Source organism: Hypanus sabinus, chromosome 21, assembly GCF_030144855.1.
Source record: "Hypanus sabinus isolate sHypSab1 chromosome 21, sHypSab1.hap1, whole genome shotgun sequence".
In the NCBI taxonomy this organism is placed as follows: domain Eukaryota; kingdom Metazoa; phylum Chordata; class Chondrichthyes; order Myliobatiformes; family Dasyatidae; genus Hypanus; species Hypanus sabinus.
The window spans coordinates 47,982,831-47,996,974 of record NC_082726.1 but is presented as its reverse complement, the minus strand read 5'-3'; the positions used below and the strand labels follow the sequence as shown (position 1 = coordinate 47,996,974).

The 14,144-nt window shown below is 40.3% G+C and overlaps 1 protein-coding gene across 1 annotated transcript in view; it reads right to left on the bottom strand.

The window, feature by feature from the left end:
* cdh23 (cadherin-related 23) overlaps positions 1–14,144 on the bottom strand; it is a 1,109,092-nt gene that overhangs the window by 821,115 nt on the left and 273,833 nt on the right. The window contains exons 8-9 of the mRNA XM_059946450.1: positions 8,059–8,253; positions 1,241–1,369 (exon numbers count right to left, since the gene is read on the bottom strand). Of these exons, the coding sequence (XP_059802433.1) occupies positions 1,241–1,369; positions 8,059–8,253 (324 nt within the window). The remainder of the gene's footprint in view (positions 1–1,240; positions 1,370–8,058; positions 8,254–14,144) is intronic.

Sequence of the window (14,144 nt, the reverse complement as noted above, 5' to 3'; positions counted from 1 at the left end):
GAATATATTGATACCCTGGCCACTTGGCCCCTCAAGCCTACCTGAGCTTTCAATATGATTGCTGAGCTGCCTCAGTGCTTGGTCTCTGCTCTGTGCCAAATACCTGCAGCTCTCAAACATCCAATCGTTCAAAAATTCATCCAGCTCCACTTCAGAAATTCTAATGATCTGACATCCATAACTCTCTTGGGAAGAGAATCCCAGAGATTCCCTACTTCTCTGTAAGAAGAATTCTTTGTACTGCAGCTGTCGCTCAGCTGTTCCCTCATTTTAGAACTGCCTCATCCTTCAAGACTCTCTTTGACTCTGCTTCTAATGAGAATATCTCAATGTCATTCCCATTATGGTTGACATTTCGGGCTGAGACCCTTCAACAGGACTTGGGTTCTCTCTCCCCTCCCCTCCCCCCCCCCCCCCCCACACCTTTTAAACCTACTCATCTTTTTTTCTCTCCAGTCCTGCCAAAGGGTCTCGGCCCAGAACTTCAACTGTACTTTTTTTTCCCCCATAGATACTGCCTGTCCTGTTGAGTTCATCATTGTGTGAGTTGCTTTGATTTCCAGCATCTGCAGATTTTTTCTTATTCGTCATTCCCATTAAGCCCCCTTAGGATCCTAACTTTTTAATTATTCTTAATTCTGATAACAAAGAATTCCAGTTCAAAATTGCAATGGATACAGACCCAATCCGTTTAGCCTCCCTTCACAGGACTACCTGCTCATCCCAGGAATTAGCCCAGTGAATCTCCTTCAGACTGCCCCGAGACTGCTATATCCTTTCTTGGGAAGGGGATCTACAAGCATGTATACTATTCTACATGTGACCTTGCCAAGACTTTATACAACACCTCCTTATTTATTAGCTCCAAACCCTTTGCACTAATGGGCAATAGGCTACTTGCCCCCTCTTATCTCCTTGTTGCATCTGCCTGCCTGTGGTTCATGTACATTCATCACTAGATCCCGCAGCATTCATTTATGGTCTCATTCCATTGAGATAATCATCTCCCTTTTAATTTCTCTTCCCAGTGTATGCCCTCATACTCTTCCACACTGAACTCCATTTGCCATATTTCCATGCATCAACTCAACTTATTCCATTGTAGGGTCCCAATGTTCTCATCACAACTTGCCCATCCAACCATCTTGTTTCCACCTGAAAAACCCTCACTCAACCTGTGTTTTTATGGCTGTGGTCTCAATGGCAGTCAAGGAGAAATACAAAAAACACTCCTACTCACAGGAGGGGAGTTTTCATGTATGTTTGTACTGTAAGGAAGGTTGATGAAAATTGGGTCCATGTCCTGGATGTCTGTTATGGTGATGGCGAGGTTGGCCAGTGTAGACAAGGGGTGGTCTTTGTCCTGGTCCTGCAATAAATAGGAATAAACTTACATTTATCTGAATTTATTTCATTGCATTAGTTGCTTAAATCTTGCAATTGTTCAATTTGGAAGACACAAGAGCAGAAGTAAATCATTCGACGCAGTGTGTCTACTCCACCATCTTATAACAACCCCCTCCAGCTTCTTCCCTATAACCATCAACCTCTTCAACAATCAAGAACTTATCAATCCCTGTCTTAAATACACCTAATAATTTGGCCTCCACAGCCCCCATGAAAACAGATTCTACAGACTCTTTAGCTGAAGAATTTTATCATCTTCTCAGCTTTAAAGGATGTTCCTTTCTTCTAAAGCTATGTCCTTGGATCCTCGATTCTTCTACTTTCCACATCCACTTTATTCAGTCCTTTCAGTGGCCAGTAGGATTCAATGAGATCCTCCCCCTTATCCTTCTGAAGACCATGGAATGCAAGCCCACAGCTGTCAAACATTCTCTGCATGTTAAACTTTTTATTTCTGAGACCATTCTTGTGGTTGTCATTGGACCTCATGCAAGGCCAGCACTTACTTCATTAGATCTGGTGCCAAAAATAAAAATCACACATTCTGCAAAATTCTCCCTGTGATCACATGTGTTTACTCCAGAAACTCCAGCCTCCCTTCACATCCCAAAAGGTGTGCTGATTGGTAGGTTAATTGGCCATTGTAAATTGCTCTAAGTGGCATCTAAGTGGTAGAATGTTGATTGATCAAGTGGAAAGAACAAAATAGAACAGAGATGAGGTGGAATTTCTTTAGCCAGAGGCTGGTGGATATGTGGAATTCATTGCCTTGGATGGCAAGTCATTGGGTATATTTAACGTGGAGGTTGATAGGTTCTGCGTCAAAGGTCACAGAAAGAAAAGGGCTTGAGTGGGTTAATATCAGCCATGATGGAATATCTTAGGACAAGTGTAAATGGATACTTGATGGTTGGCATGGAATTTAGTGGGTCAGAGGATTTGTTTCCAAACTTTGAGTCACAGACCATGATGGTAAAATATTCTATGATGTCCAGAGGTACTGAAACTCAATACCTAAATCCAAATCACGCTTTTACAAAAATGTTACAAAAATGCTTTTACAAAAATGGTTTCTGCAGTGCATTTGCTCATTTGCAAGTGAAATCTAGATCGTCAGAAAGAAATTACTCTAATTCCTTTCATGCAAAGCTAAAATATCATTCAGGTCAAACTGTAACATGTGTACGATGAAGACAGTCTGCAGACATGAAGTCCAGCTGCATGCTTGGGTAGATACTAAGGAACGGGCTGTGTTTCTTTGAGAGACACACTAGTCTATTAGGCTATAGGCAGCTGTAAAATGATTCACAAGGATCCTCTAAATCCTATTGTTTGTACTTTTAATCCTCATTGGTTGACCATCTCCAAAGTGAGTGACTCACAGGGGCCATGATAAGTAACTGTTCGCTTTATACAAATTTATCAGGCAAAGAACCATCACTTATCAAATGACTTAATAAGCTTGAATTCAGTCTCAGATTTCTATTTCACTGATCTCAACCAAATGTGTTCTGTAAATGTACATTTACCCTTGTTTCCCAGGTACAAAGTAAGCATGTACTTCTCCGATGCCACGGTAGTGTAATGGTTAGCGTAATACTTTACAGTTCGAGCAAACTCTCATTAGAGTTCAGTTCCTGCTGTTGTCTGTAAGGAGTTTGTACATCTCCCTGTGGCCGTGCAGTTTGATCTGGCAGCTCCAGTATCCTCCCACATTCCAAAAGCGTATGGTTAGCATTAGGGTTAGGGAGGTGTGGGTGCGCTGTGTTGGCACCAGAGGTGGTACTAGCAGATTGCCCCCAGCACAATCCAGGACTGCACTGGTTATTGATGCAAACAGCACATTTCACTGTATGTTTCGATGTACATGTGATACATAATACTCATTTTTGATCCCTTTATTATCAGACAATGCTTTGCCCAGTTATTTCTTCTGTTTGTGATGGAAGGGTAATGATCCCAGTGCTCTGATCCACACAACAAAAAAAAATTTCATGGCTATATTCTACGTTGGTGTCATTCTTCAGTTGAGGCATTAAACTAAGGCACCATATTATTCTCTTGGGCTGACGTACAAATGTCATGAAAGCATTTCAACAGAGGTGGAGCAGACAGCGAATTGTATCTGACAATAAGTGTCACAAACAAGCGAGGGGGTCATTCTCAATGATGGAATCATTGTCACTTTGCTGCTGTATTTACTGTGTGTAAATTGGTTTGAGTCTCCGTCAATCCAAGACATCTTCAAAGAGATGTGCTTTCGGAAGGCAGCATCCGTCTTTAAGGATCCCCACCACCCAGGACATGCCCTCTTCACACTGTTACCATCAGGAAGGAGGTACAGAACGCTGAAGGCACACACAATGATTCAGAAACAGCTTCTTCCCTTCTACTAACCAATTTCTAAATGGACATAGAACCCATGAACACTACCTCCCAACATTTTTATTTCTGTTATTCTGCACTACCTATTTTAACTTAACAATTTAATAGAGATATATATATCTACTTAATATAACTCAGTTTTTAAAAAAAATCTATATTTATCATAAATTTCATTATACTGTTGCCATACAGTTAAATTTCACTACAAGTGCCAGTGATATTAAACCTGATTCTGATTCAATATAGTAATTGCCACAATTCATAATTGCAGTACTGGCAATGAAGCAGTCTATAGGAGGCACACTTCAGGCTAAAGTTTTGAGTTGCCCTTGGCTGCTCTTTTGGAGGGGAAAGATGCAATGTTCTGTTAATTATTACCTGAACTTGACACTATATTCAGGTACCGAGTCTTTCTGCCTACATATTTGCACCTCTCCACATCGTTAAATAAAATATGAAATGCTAGGTGCGACAGCCAGCTGTAGCCCAATAGGTCAAACTCCAATGTTGGAGTAATTATGTTTATGCTTTAAATTCCACTCCAGATACATGAACACAATAAGATCTGGCGCTCTACCCAGCCCAGATCACACTATAGAAGGAGACAAGAAACACTAAGCATTTTTTTCCAACAGAAAAAAAATCCTCTCCCTGTTCTGAATCCCATTTTTTCTACAATATCTTAGTCAGTAAAGACTAACTTTATTTGTCACATGCACATCAAAATATACAGTGAAGTGCATTGTTTGTGTCAAATCAAATCAGCAAGAATTATGCAGAGCATCCCACAAACGTCTCCATATTTCCTGTGCCGACATAGCATGCCCACAACTCACTTACACTAACCATATTTCGTTGCAATTTGCGAGGAAACTGGAGCAGCCAGAGGAATCCCAAGTGGTCACTGGGAGATGTACAAATTCCTTACAGATAGCAGAAAAAAATTGAAACCCGATTTTAAAGCTGGTGCTGTAATAGATTAATAATTCCAAACAACACCCAGAAGGCATAACCAGTGGAAGCTTTCTATGCCTAAATTAGCTGGCAGGTTTCCTGCAACAAAACAATGAGCAAGTGTGAAAAAGTACTTCATATTATATGGCTCAGATTTGGTCTTTGTTGTGTGTGATTTTTCATGGATTCTATTGTGTTTCTTTGTTTTACGGCAGCCTGCAAGTTGATCAATCGCAAGGTTGTGCATGGTATACACACTTTGATAATAAATTTGAACTTTGAATTTTGAAGCTACGTTGTAATGTCCAATGGAGTGAAAGGCAGTATACACCCAGTGGCCACTTTATTAGATACACCTGTACACCTATCTAATAAGCCATACATGTAACAGCAACTCAATACATAAAGGCATGCAGACACGGTCAGACGGTATCAATTGGTGTTCAGACCAAACATCAGAATGGGGAAGAAATGTGATCTATGTGACTAACTGTGGAATGATTGCTGGTGGCAGACTGGGTGGTTTGAGGATCTTAGAAACTGCAATTCTCCTGGGATATTCCCTCACAATGGTCTCTCAAGTTTACGGAAAATGGTGCAAAAAATAAAATACATCCAGTGACCGGCAGTCCTGTGGATGGAAACGGGTTGTTAATGAGAGGGGTCAGACGAAAATGAGCAGGCTGGTTCAAGCTGACAGGAAGGGTTCAGTAAGTCAAATAACCATGCATTACAATAATGAGGTGCAAAAGAGCATCTTTGAGTGCACAACACATTGAATCTTGAAGTGGATGAGCTACAGAAGACCACACTTGCACCTAATAAAGTGGCCAGTGAGTGCATCTCAAAAAGCACTTCACGTTATAAGCTATGTTGCAACATCCTAAAGTTGTGAAAGGCAGAATATATATTCAAGTCTTTCAGAAGCACAGAGGTCAAATTTAGCCACAACAGATGAACATTCCAAATGCATCGAGTCAAACAGCATCTCTTTTCTCTGGTGCCAGAAGTCATTAATGATTGCAAATTGAATTTTAAATAAATGAATAATAAATGCCATGGACTTCTACGTTATTTGTCACCACCTCTGATTAATATGCTAACGCTGATAAAGACTACAACCGAATTGCCTGCCATCACACTCTGTTGCATGAGAAACAAATCCAGTCAAATTAATTTTAATGCTGATTAGTTTATGAATGATTTTCCTTATTGATTTTCCTTTTAGCAGTTAGCATTCTACCACATTCAATAGATTTTCTCACACTAAAATGTTTAAGCCTACTTCTCTCTCCTTTCCTCCAGAAATTAAGACAGTCTCTAGAAGTGCACTATTTGTCATATTTCTCATCTTCAAAGTCTCATCTAAACCTTCACCAACAATTGCAGAAGCATCTAAATCTGTCAATCAGTGCCTTTATCTTCTCTGAATGCAGCACTGTTGCATTGGAAAGCAAACGTTTATGGGTATGCTCCACTCCAGAGACTTGAGCATAAAAGACTCAAATGCAGCTTCGGGGATTGCTGCTGTGTCAGAGGTCTTGCAAATGATTTTTAAACCAAAGCCAGATCTATTCTTACAAGAAATCCTATGAAGGCCCCATGGCATTTTTGGGACAGGAAAGAAAGGAGTTCCCAACCAAATGCTAAACATTCACATCACTGAAATATGTAATCCGATCATTATCAACAGCTAACTTTCAGTAAAATCTGGGAGCCTGATCTGTACAGTATAAATTATCACCCATGCTTCCAACTTCCCAACAAGGAAAACACTTTAAAGGCTGAAAGCACTTTGAGACACCATGATGCAATGAAGCCTTTGTATAGATGCAGATTATTTAAAATCTACACACATGCATATCCTTGGTATAAAAGCTTAACTGAATACTGTGCTCTCAGAGTGAAAAGAGGTCAAAGGCAAATTAAACCACATTGGAGCTCCTCCAAACGTTTCTGAGCACCACATTTTAGGAGGAAGAATGATTCAGCCTTGGAGAGAAAGTATTGATTTACCAGATTCAGAATTGAATCCACGGTTAACTTACAATGAACCAGGATTTTATTCTTTTTAATTTAGAAAGTTAAATAAGATTTTACCAAAAATTTCAACACATTTGGGCAGACAGAGAAATTCACTCTGTAGGTTGTAGATTATAGGACTTGGGGACAGACTCATAATTGGTGCAATATTTTCAGGAATGGTTGGGAATCATTTGACACAATTGAGGGTGCAGAAGCAGGAGAATAGCAACCAAGACTCATTGTTTGACAAACAATAAAAGGGTATGCCATGGAGACACAAGAGAATGCAGATGCTGAAAAGTGTAGCAATAAACAATTTGAGAGAGGAACTCAATGGGTCAAAATGCCGGGAGTAAAGGAATTGGGTCTAATTCCCGTGCCACTCATGATCCCAGGATTGGATCCAAAACCCTGACAATGCTTTTCCATTCTCACCACCAGCACCAGGGACACTTCCCCAAACCCCCAACAGGTGTTGCTTGACTTGCTGGATTCCTCCAGCAGATTGGTTTTATTGCTAAGGGATAGACCATTTATGTCAGGGTTGAGGCCATTTTTATTCAAAGTTCAAAGTAAATTTATTATCAAAGTACATAGATGTCAACATATACTATCCAAGATTCATTTTCTTGCAGGTATTCACAAAGGAGCACAATAGGATCAATGAACAATGGACAAATAACCAACGTGCGAAAGACAACAATTCTTGCAATTACCAAAAAATACTAAATAATATTGAGGGCATGAGTTCTAGAGTCCTTGAAAGTGAGTCCATAGATTGTGGAATCAGTACAGTGTTGGAGTGAGTGAAGTTATCCACTTTGGTGCAAAAGCCTGATAGTTGAAGGGTAACAACATCAAAAATCTATCTACCCCTCCTTAGGAATTTGCAGAGACTGGCACTTCCTCTGTCCTTTGAGGAAAAGAGTTCCAAAGATTCTTAGATGACTGACTTTAAATCAGTCATAATTTGCCTCCCTATTTATTTTCATAAAGAGAGTCCTAGTCATAGATTAACCCCAAAAGTAAACCCTCCCTCCACATCCACCCTGACGAGATCTTCAGGATTGCATCAATTATATCCTCCTTACTCTAAACTCCAAAATAAATGTAGCCTGTCCAACATACCCTAACACCAGAACCACTCATTTCAGGCTATCATTGTTTGTGACTCTATGTCCCATATCTTGGAAATTAAATGCAAAATTTCATCTGCCTCCCACTGTTCAAGTGATCTGCCCCCCAGTGTTCGAATACGCTTCACTAAGAGTGATGATGAAATCATACCGTTGCATTGACTTGCAGCTGATAGGCTTGAGCAGTCTCATAGTCCAGTGGTCTTTGAACAGTCACCACTCCTCTGGCTCCATCAATCGCGAAAAAGCGCGATGGTGGCTGGAATGAATACAGCACACTACCCCCGGTTCCCTGATCGCGGTCCGTGGCATTCACGATGAAAATTGGCGTCCCTGCTGGTGTGTTCTGCAAGGAAGACAAAGGGAATACTTAACACAAATATCAAAAAAACACAGCACTGAGATACCTCTGCACCCATTTTGATGCATAGTTAAACTGGTCGAAACTGCAGATGCTGGATGCCTGAAATAAAACACGATGCTGTAAATATTCAGCAAGCCAGGCAGCATACCCAGAGAGAGAAAGAGTTAACGTTTCATGACAATTAACTTAGATTCATTTTGATATCATCAACAAGTTAGTCCAGAGGGTCTGCTTTTCTGTTCCTCAATTCTGTGATTCTCTAAACCTGAACCATTAACTGTTTCTGTATCTACAGATGCTGCTTGACAGGTTCAGTGCTTCCAGAGATTTCTCACATTTCCTAACTTATGCTGGTCAGCAGTCAGTTCCAAGCACTCTATTGCAGAAGAAATTTCAGAATAAAAATGCTAACTTAAGTGCATGCCACATGCAACAATAAAACCATTTGACCAACCATTGCTACAGCTGATCATCAGTTGAAGTTGTGCTAAAGTTTATCGCACGGGTGACTCAGATGGTTGACCATTTTTTTGCCTCTGTGAGATAAAGCTCTTTCAAATGTAAATTGCAGCTAGTCAACTGCAGCACATTGAATACAATGTGGAGTGGAGAGGAGAGTAAGGTTCTGTTGACGAGGGAGAAACCTGGTAGTATTACTTCACTTTCAGTCTCTAAATCAACCTAATTTCAACACTTAAATTAGTGGGATTCCTTGAAATTCTCTCTTAGAACTGTTAATTTTCTTAGATATAGCTGATGTAATCAGTTCAATAAATTATACATAAGCTATTAATTAGCCAAGCTGGATAATCCTGCTAAAATATGACAACTTCATGAAACAAAGCTGCCAAAAGGAGGGAGCTATTCCAAGGGTAATAACATCAGAAGACTGGCATTGATTGACTGCCCCACTTTAAACATCCTCCCCCAAAGCAACTTCAGTCACTGAAGATTGGTTCTCGAATAACAGTTACACACCTGTAAACCCTTTGAAACCCTTTGGCAGGACTGGAGACACTGGTTGAAGGCATTGACATAAAATATGAACTCTATTACTCTCCACGGATGCTGCAGAGTATTTCCATTTTTATTTCAGATTTTCATCATCTGAAGTTTTATTTTTATTTATTTTATTTTATTTTTATATATTTTTTCTTCTGTACAGCTGCCCACTCACCACTCCCTCGGTGCATGTTGCTTGCACCTCTTACAGCCTTCATCCACTGGCTGGTTGAGAGCAAAGACACCCAGATCAACAACTGCAAACTGGAACTTCAATAGATGGGAGGCCATTTGGCCCACTGAGTTTATGCTGGCTCCTCAAGGAATTGCGTTAATCCTACAATCCCACTTTTTCCTTTGTCACCTATCCTCTCTCACACTAGTCAACTCATCCTGATTATCTTTATCACCCAGCTAGTGGCCGATCAACCTATCTTGGTGATGCAGGAGGAAAGAGAAGCACCCAAGGGAAACGCATGTACAAACTCCACACAGGCAACGCCTGATTTCAGGATTGACCCAGATCACAAGGGCCGTGGCAAGCCGTGCTACCTGCTGCACTTCAATGCCACCAACCGGAAAACAATTTATTAGGTTTTCTACCTGGGCTGCAACTTCTTATCCGGATTATTTTATACAATACTGAATATACATTACATCTGACAGGGGGAGCTGAATCCCAGGGAATTCTGTGCACCAGCAGGTGAGTCAGCGACTAGTGGGCATTGATTTATATAAAGAACCAGATGCTTCATTAGGATTAATTTTTAAGCAGCGTGGGACATTCTGGGATTCAGTTCAGGTTGGAAGCAGAAACTTACTAAAGAGATACAAATCAATGCAGATAGAGGTGTATAAGATGATAGAGTGGACAACCAGCGCTTCTTCCCCCATGGCAGAAATGGCTAACACAAGAGGGCATAATTTTGAGGTGACTGGAACAAAGTATAGTGGAAGTGTCAAGGGTATTTTTTTTTTGGCAGAGTCGTGAGTGCATAGAATAAACTGCAAGTGGAGGTGGCACACGTTAAGGCATTAGGGATATTTAACAGACCCTTAGATGGGCACATAGATGAAAGATAAATGGAAAGCTACGTGGATAGGAAGAGTCAGATTGATCCTGGAGTGGTTAAAAACTCAGCAGAGTATCATGATCTGGGGGGATCTGGATTGTTGGTTCCTGTTAAAAGTTCTGATGAAATCAATGACTTTCAAAAGAGAACCGGAAGCACTTGCAAAAAGCATGAATTTGATGAATTCTTGGGCAGGGAAGGTAACTAGCTGCACATATTTCTTCAAAGCAAAAAAAGAGGCAAGCTAGGGTGTAATAACAAAAAGGGCTGATCACTGACCTCAGAACGGGGTGGTCAAGAGGGTTGAGTGCTTCAAGTTTGTATGAGTGAACATCACCTATAGCTGAGAAAGCACAGCAACATCTCTACTCCCTCAGGAGGATGACCCCTTTGATCTTCACCAATTTATATCAATGCTTCATAGTAATCATCCCATCCAGATGCATCATCGCTTGATATAGCAGCAGCTTTATATGTGACCGCAAAAAACTGCTGAGAGTTATGATCACAGCTCAGCAAATCATGGAAAGCAGCCTCCCCTCGATGGACTCTATCTACACCACACTGCCTCAGTAAAACAGCCAACATTATCAAAGACCCCGGCCTCTCTTCTCCCCCTTCCCATCAGGCAGAAGATTCAAAAATATGAACTCACTGACCACTGGGCTCAAGGACAGCTTCAATTTTGCTATTATAAATTAATGAATGGTCCCCTAGTACGATAAGACAGAGTCTTGACCTCATAGTCTACCTCATTGTGGCTTTACATCTGATTGTCAGACTGCAATGTACATTCTCTGCAACTGTAACACTTTATACTTGATCAACACCTCCACCCACTAACGCACCCCACCACCATTATTATATCATTTCCTGTCAGAGTCACCTCTTGTATAGACACTTCTGTACCTATTATTGCTCTATGTACATAACAATCTATGTATATAAGCCATTCTATGTATTTATATTTATTGTGTTTTTATTATTGTGTTTTTTGTCTTATTGTTTTTTTGGGCTGAGTCAGATCTAGAGCAACAACTATTTTGTTCTCCTTTACACTTGTGTACTGGAAATTATACTGAACAACATTGAATCTTGAATCGCATTCTGCATTATTTCACTGTTTTCCCTTGTACTACATCAATGCACAACTGTAATGAAATCATCACTGTGGATGACATACAGAACAAAGTGTTTCACTACACCTCACTATCTATGACAATAACAATAACCAATAAATCAAATTACCAATGCCTAGTTTTTTCACAATGTGATTACATAGAACAGCACAGCAAATTATGGGCCTTTCAGTCTACAATATCGTGCCAACATTTTAAACTACTCCAAGGTCAATCTAACCCTTTGCTCCTGCCTTGGCCTCTATTTTTCTTTCATGCAGGTGCCCTACCAAGAGTCTCTGAAATATCCCTAATGTGTCTGCCTCTACCACCAACCCCACAAGTGCATCATAAACTCCTGGTACAAAAAAACCTACCTTTGACATCCTCCTTATACCTTCCTCCAATCATCTTAAAATTATACCTAATTGTATTAGACATTGCCATCCTGGGGGAAAAAGCACTGGCTGCCCACTCTATCTTTGTGTCTTATCATATTGTACATCTGCTATCATAGGGCCCAAGCTGCTGAGTTCCTCCAGCTTGTTTGTACGTGATGCTGCTATCAATTTGCCACTCACCCTCCTTTGCTCCAAAGAGATATGTCCTAGGCTGCTCAACCAATCCTCATAAGACATGCACTCTAATCCAGGCAGCATCCTGGTAAATCTCCTCTGCAACCTCTCTAAAACTTCTACATCTTTGTTATAATGAGTTGACCAGAAATGAATACAATAAGTGTGTTGACTAACAAAGGTCAACACACTATATATATATATATATATATATTAACCACACTATCAACTTCATGTGGCAGCTTTGAGGGATCTATAGATGTGGATCCCAAGATCCCTCTGTTCCCCCACACTGCTGACAATCCTGCCATTAATCTTGGACTCTGCCTTCAAGTCTGACCATCACTTCACCTTCTCTGGATTGAACTCCATCTGCCACTACTCAGCTCTGCCCTGCATGCTATCAATGACCCTTTGTAACCTGCAATAACCTTCTACATTATCCACAATACCACCAACCTTTGTGTTGTCTGCAAACTTATTAACCCACCCTTCCACTTCTCATCTAGGTCATTTATAAAAATCACAAAGAGCAGGGGTCCCAGAATAGATCCCTGCTGAAAGCTACTAGTCACAGAACACCAGACAGAATATTGCTCCATCTACTATCTCCCTTCTGTGGGCAAATTAGTTCTGAACCCACATTACCAAGCTCCATGGATCCCATGTCTCCTGACTTTCTGAAGGAGCCTACCATGAGGAACCTTATCAAATGGCTTACTAAAATCTATATACACCATAGTTAACTTCATTGATTTGTTTTGGCACTGAAGAAATCTACAATTCTCCAGTTTCCAAGTCTAATCAATTTGTGCAAAGCCAGACAAGTTTTACCTTAGAACAGGAACACAAGATCACAATAAAACTATTTCAGAAACAAGAAATAAATGCAATCACTAGGAACAAATAGCTGAAAAGATCAGATGGCTTTAAAATCTTCCCACTCTAGGTGTTGCATGTTGATTTTATAGGGATTTCATAATTACAGGCCTACTGGGCAATTCTAATGCACATAAATCATTCAGTGTTCCATTGCTTATTCTTTGTTGTATTATTTATTTGAACCTCGTGCTGTATATTTTGGTTTTAGGTGGAGATATTTTCGCCATCCTTAAAAACTGCTATTTGCAATGTGCAGAGATCACAAAAGAACGACACTGTTAAAACTGACCATGAAGAGATTGAAGTCAGAACCCTAACAGCACAAAACAAGGTGCTTGGTCCACACTAATCATCAAATGTCCAGCCACAACAATCTGATGTTCTTCTCCCCATATTCCCAACATTTTCCACATTTTACCTATCAGTTTACATGGCCAATTAACCCAGGGGCACGCACACCTTCAGCACGTGAGAGGAAACTAAAGTGATTAAGGGAGAATGTGTGAACTTGTTACAGACTGTTGTAATATTGAATCAGGTTCACTGATCTGGTGAGTGAAACAAAAAACACTGTCTACAATTAAGTATATTGATCATTTATTTATTTACTAAGACAACTGCACTATGATGTTCCAAGGAGCACTATATGAAGTCATTCTTACCCTCGAACGAGTCAACCTTTTGCTGGGGAAGTGGTGACCTCCTACTGTTAGACTGCTTGAGGTAGCTTATTTTTTAATCTTTCTTTCTTCTACTCAAAAATTTGTGTATTTGCACATCTCTGCACTTGTAATGCTACTGTGACACTGCAATTTCCTTTGTGATCAATAAAATTTTATCTATCTTTAATGGCAGTAAAATTTGAACAAATATTTATGTTCCACAAGTTACAGACACTACAAAGTTGAATTTTCAATGAACATACTTAGTTAAAAGCAAGTGTAGAGCACATGTTCCCAATGTTTATGTACACTGCTTGCCTTAAACAAAGGAAGAGAGAGAACCTTTTACACATGCTCTCTATATACCCAGGATATTTGAAACTGGAGTCCAGGCAGCTAACCATTGGGAAAAGCAGCTGCAGTTTCTAAACTAACCAATCACGATGGAAGCCACTTTCGACAATCAGAATAAACTATGTCGCCAGAGAACAACTGTACCCGAAGTCAGGATTGAACCAGGTTCTGAGAACTGTGGGGCAGCAGTCCATTAGCTGTGCCCTC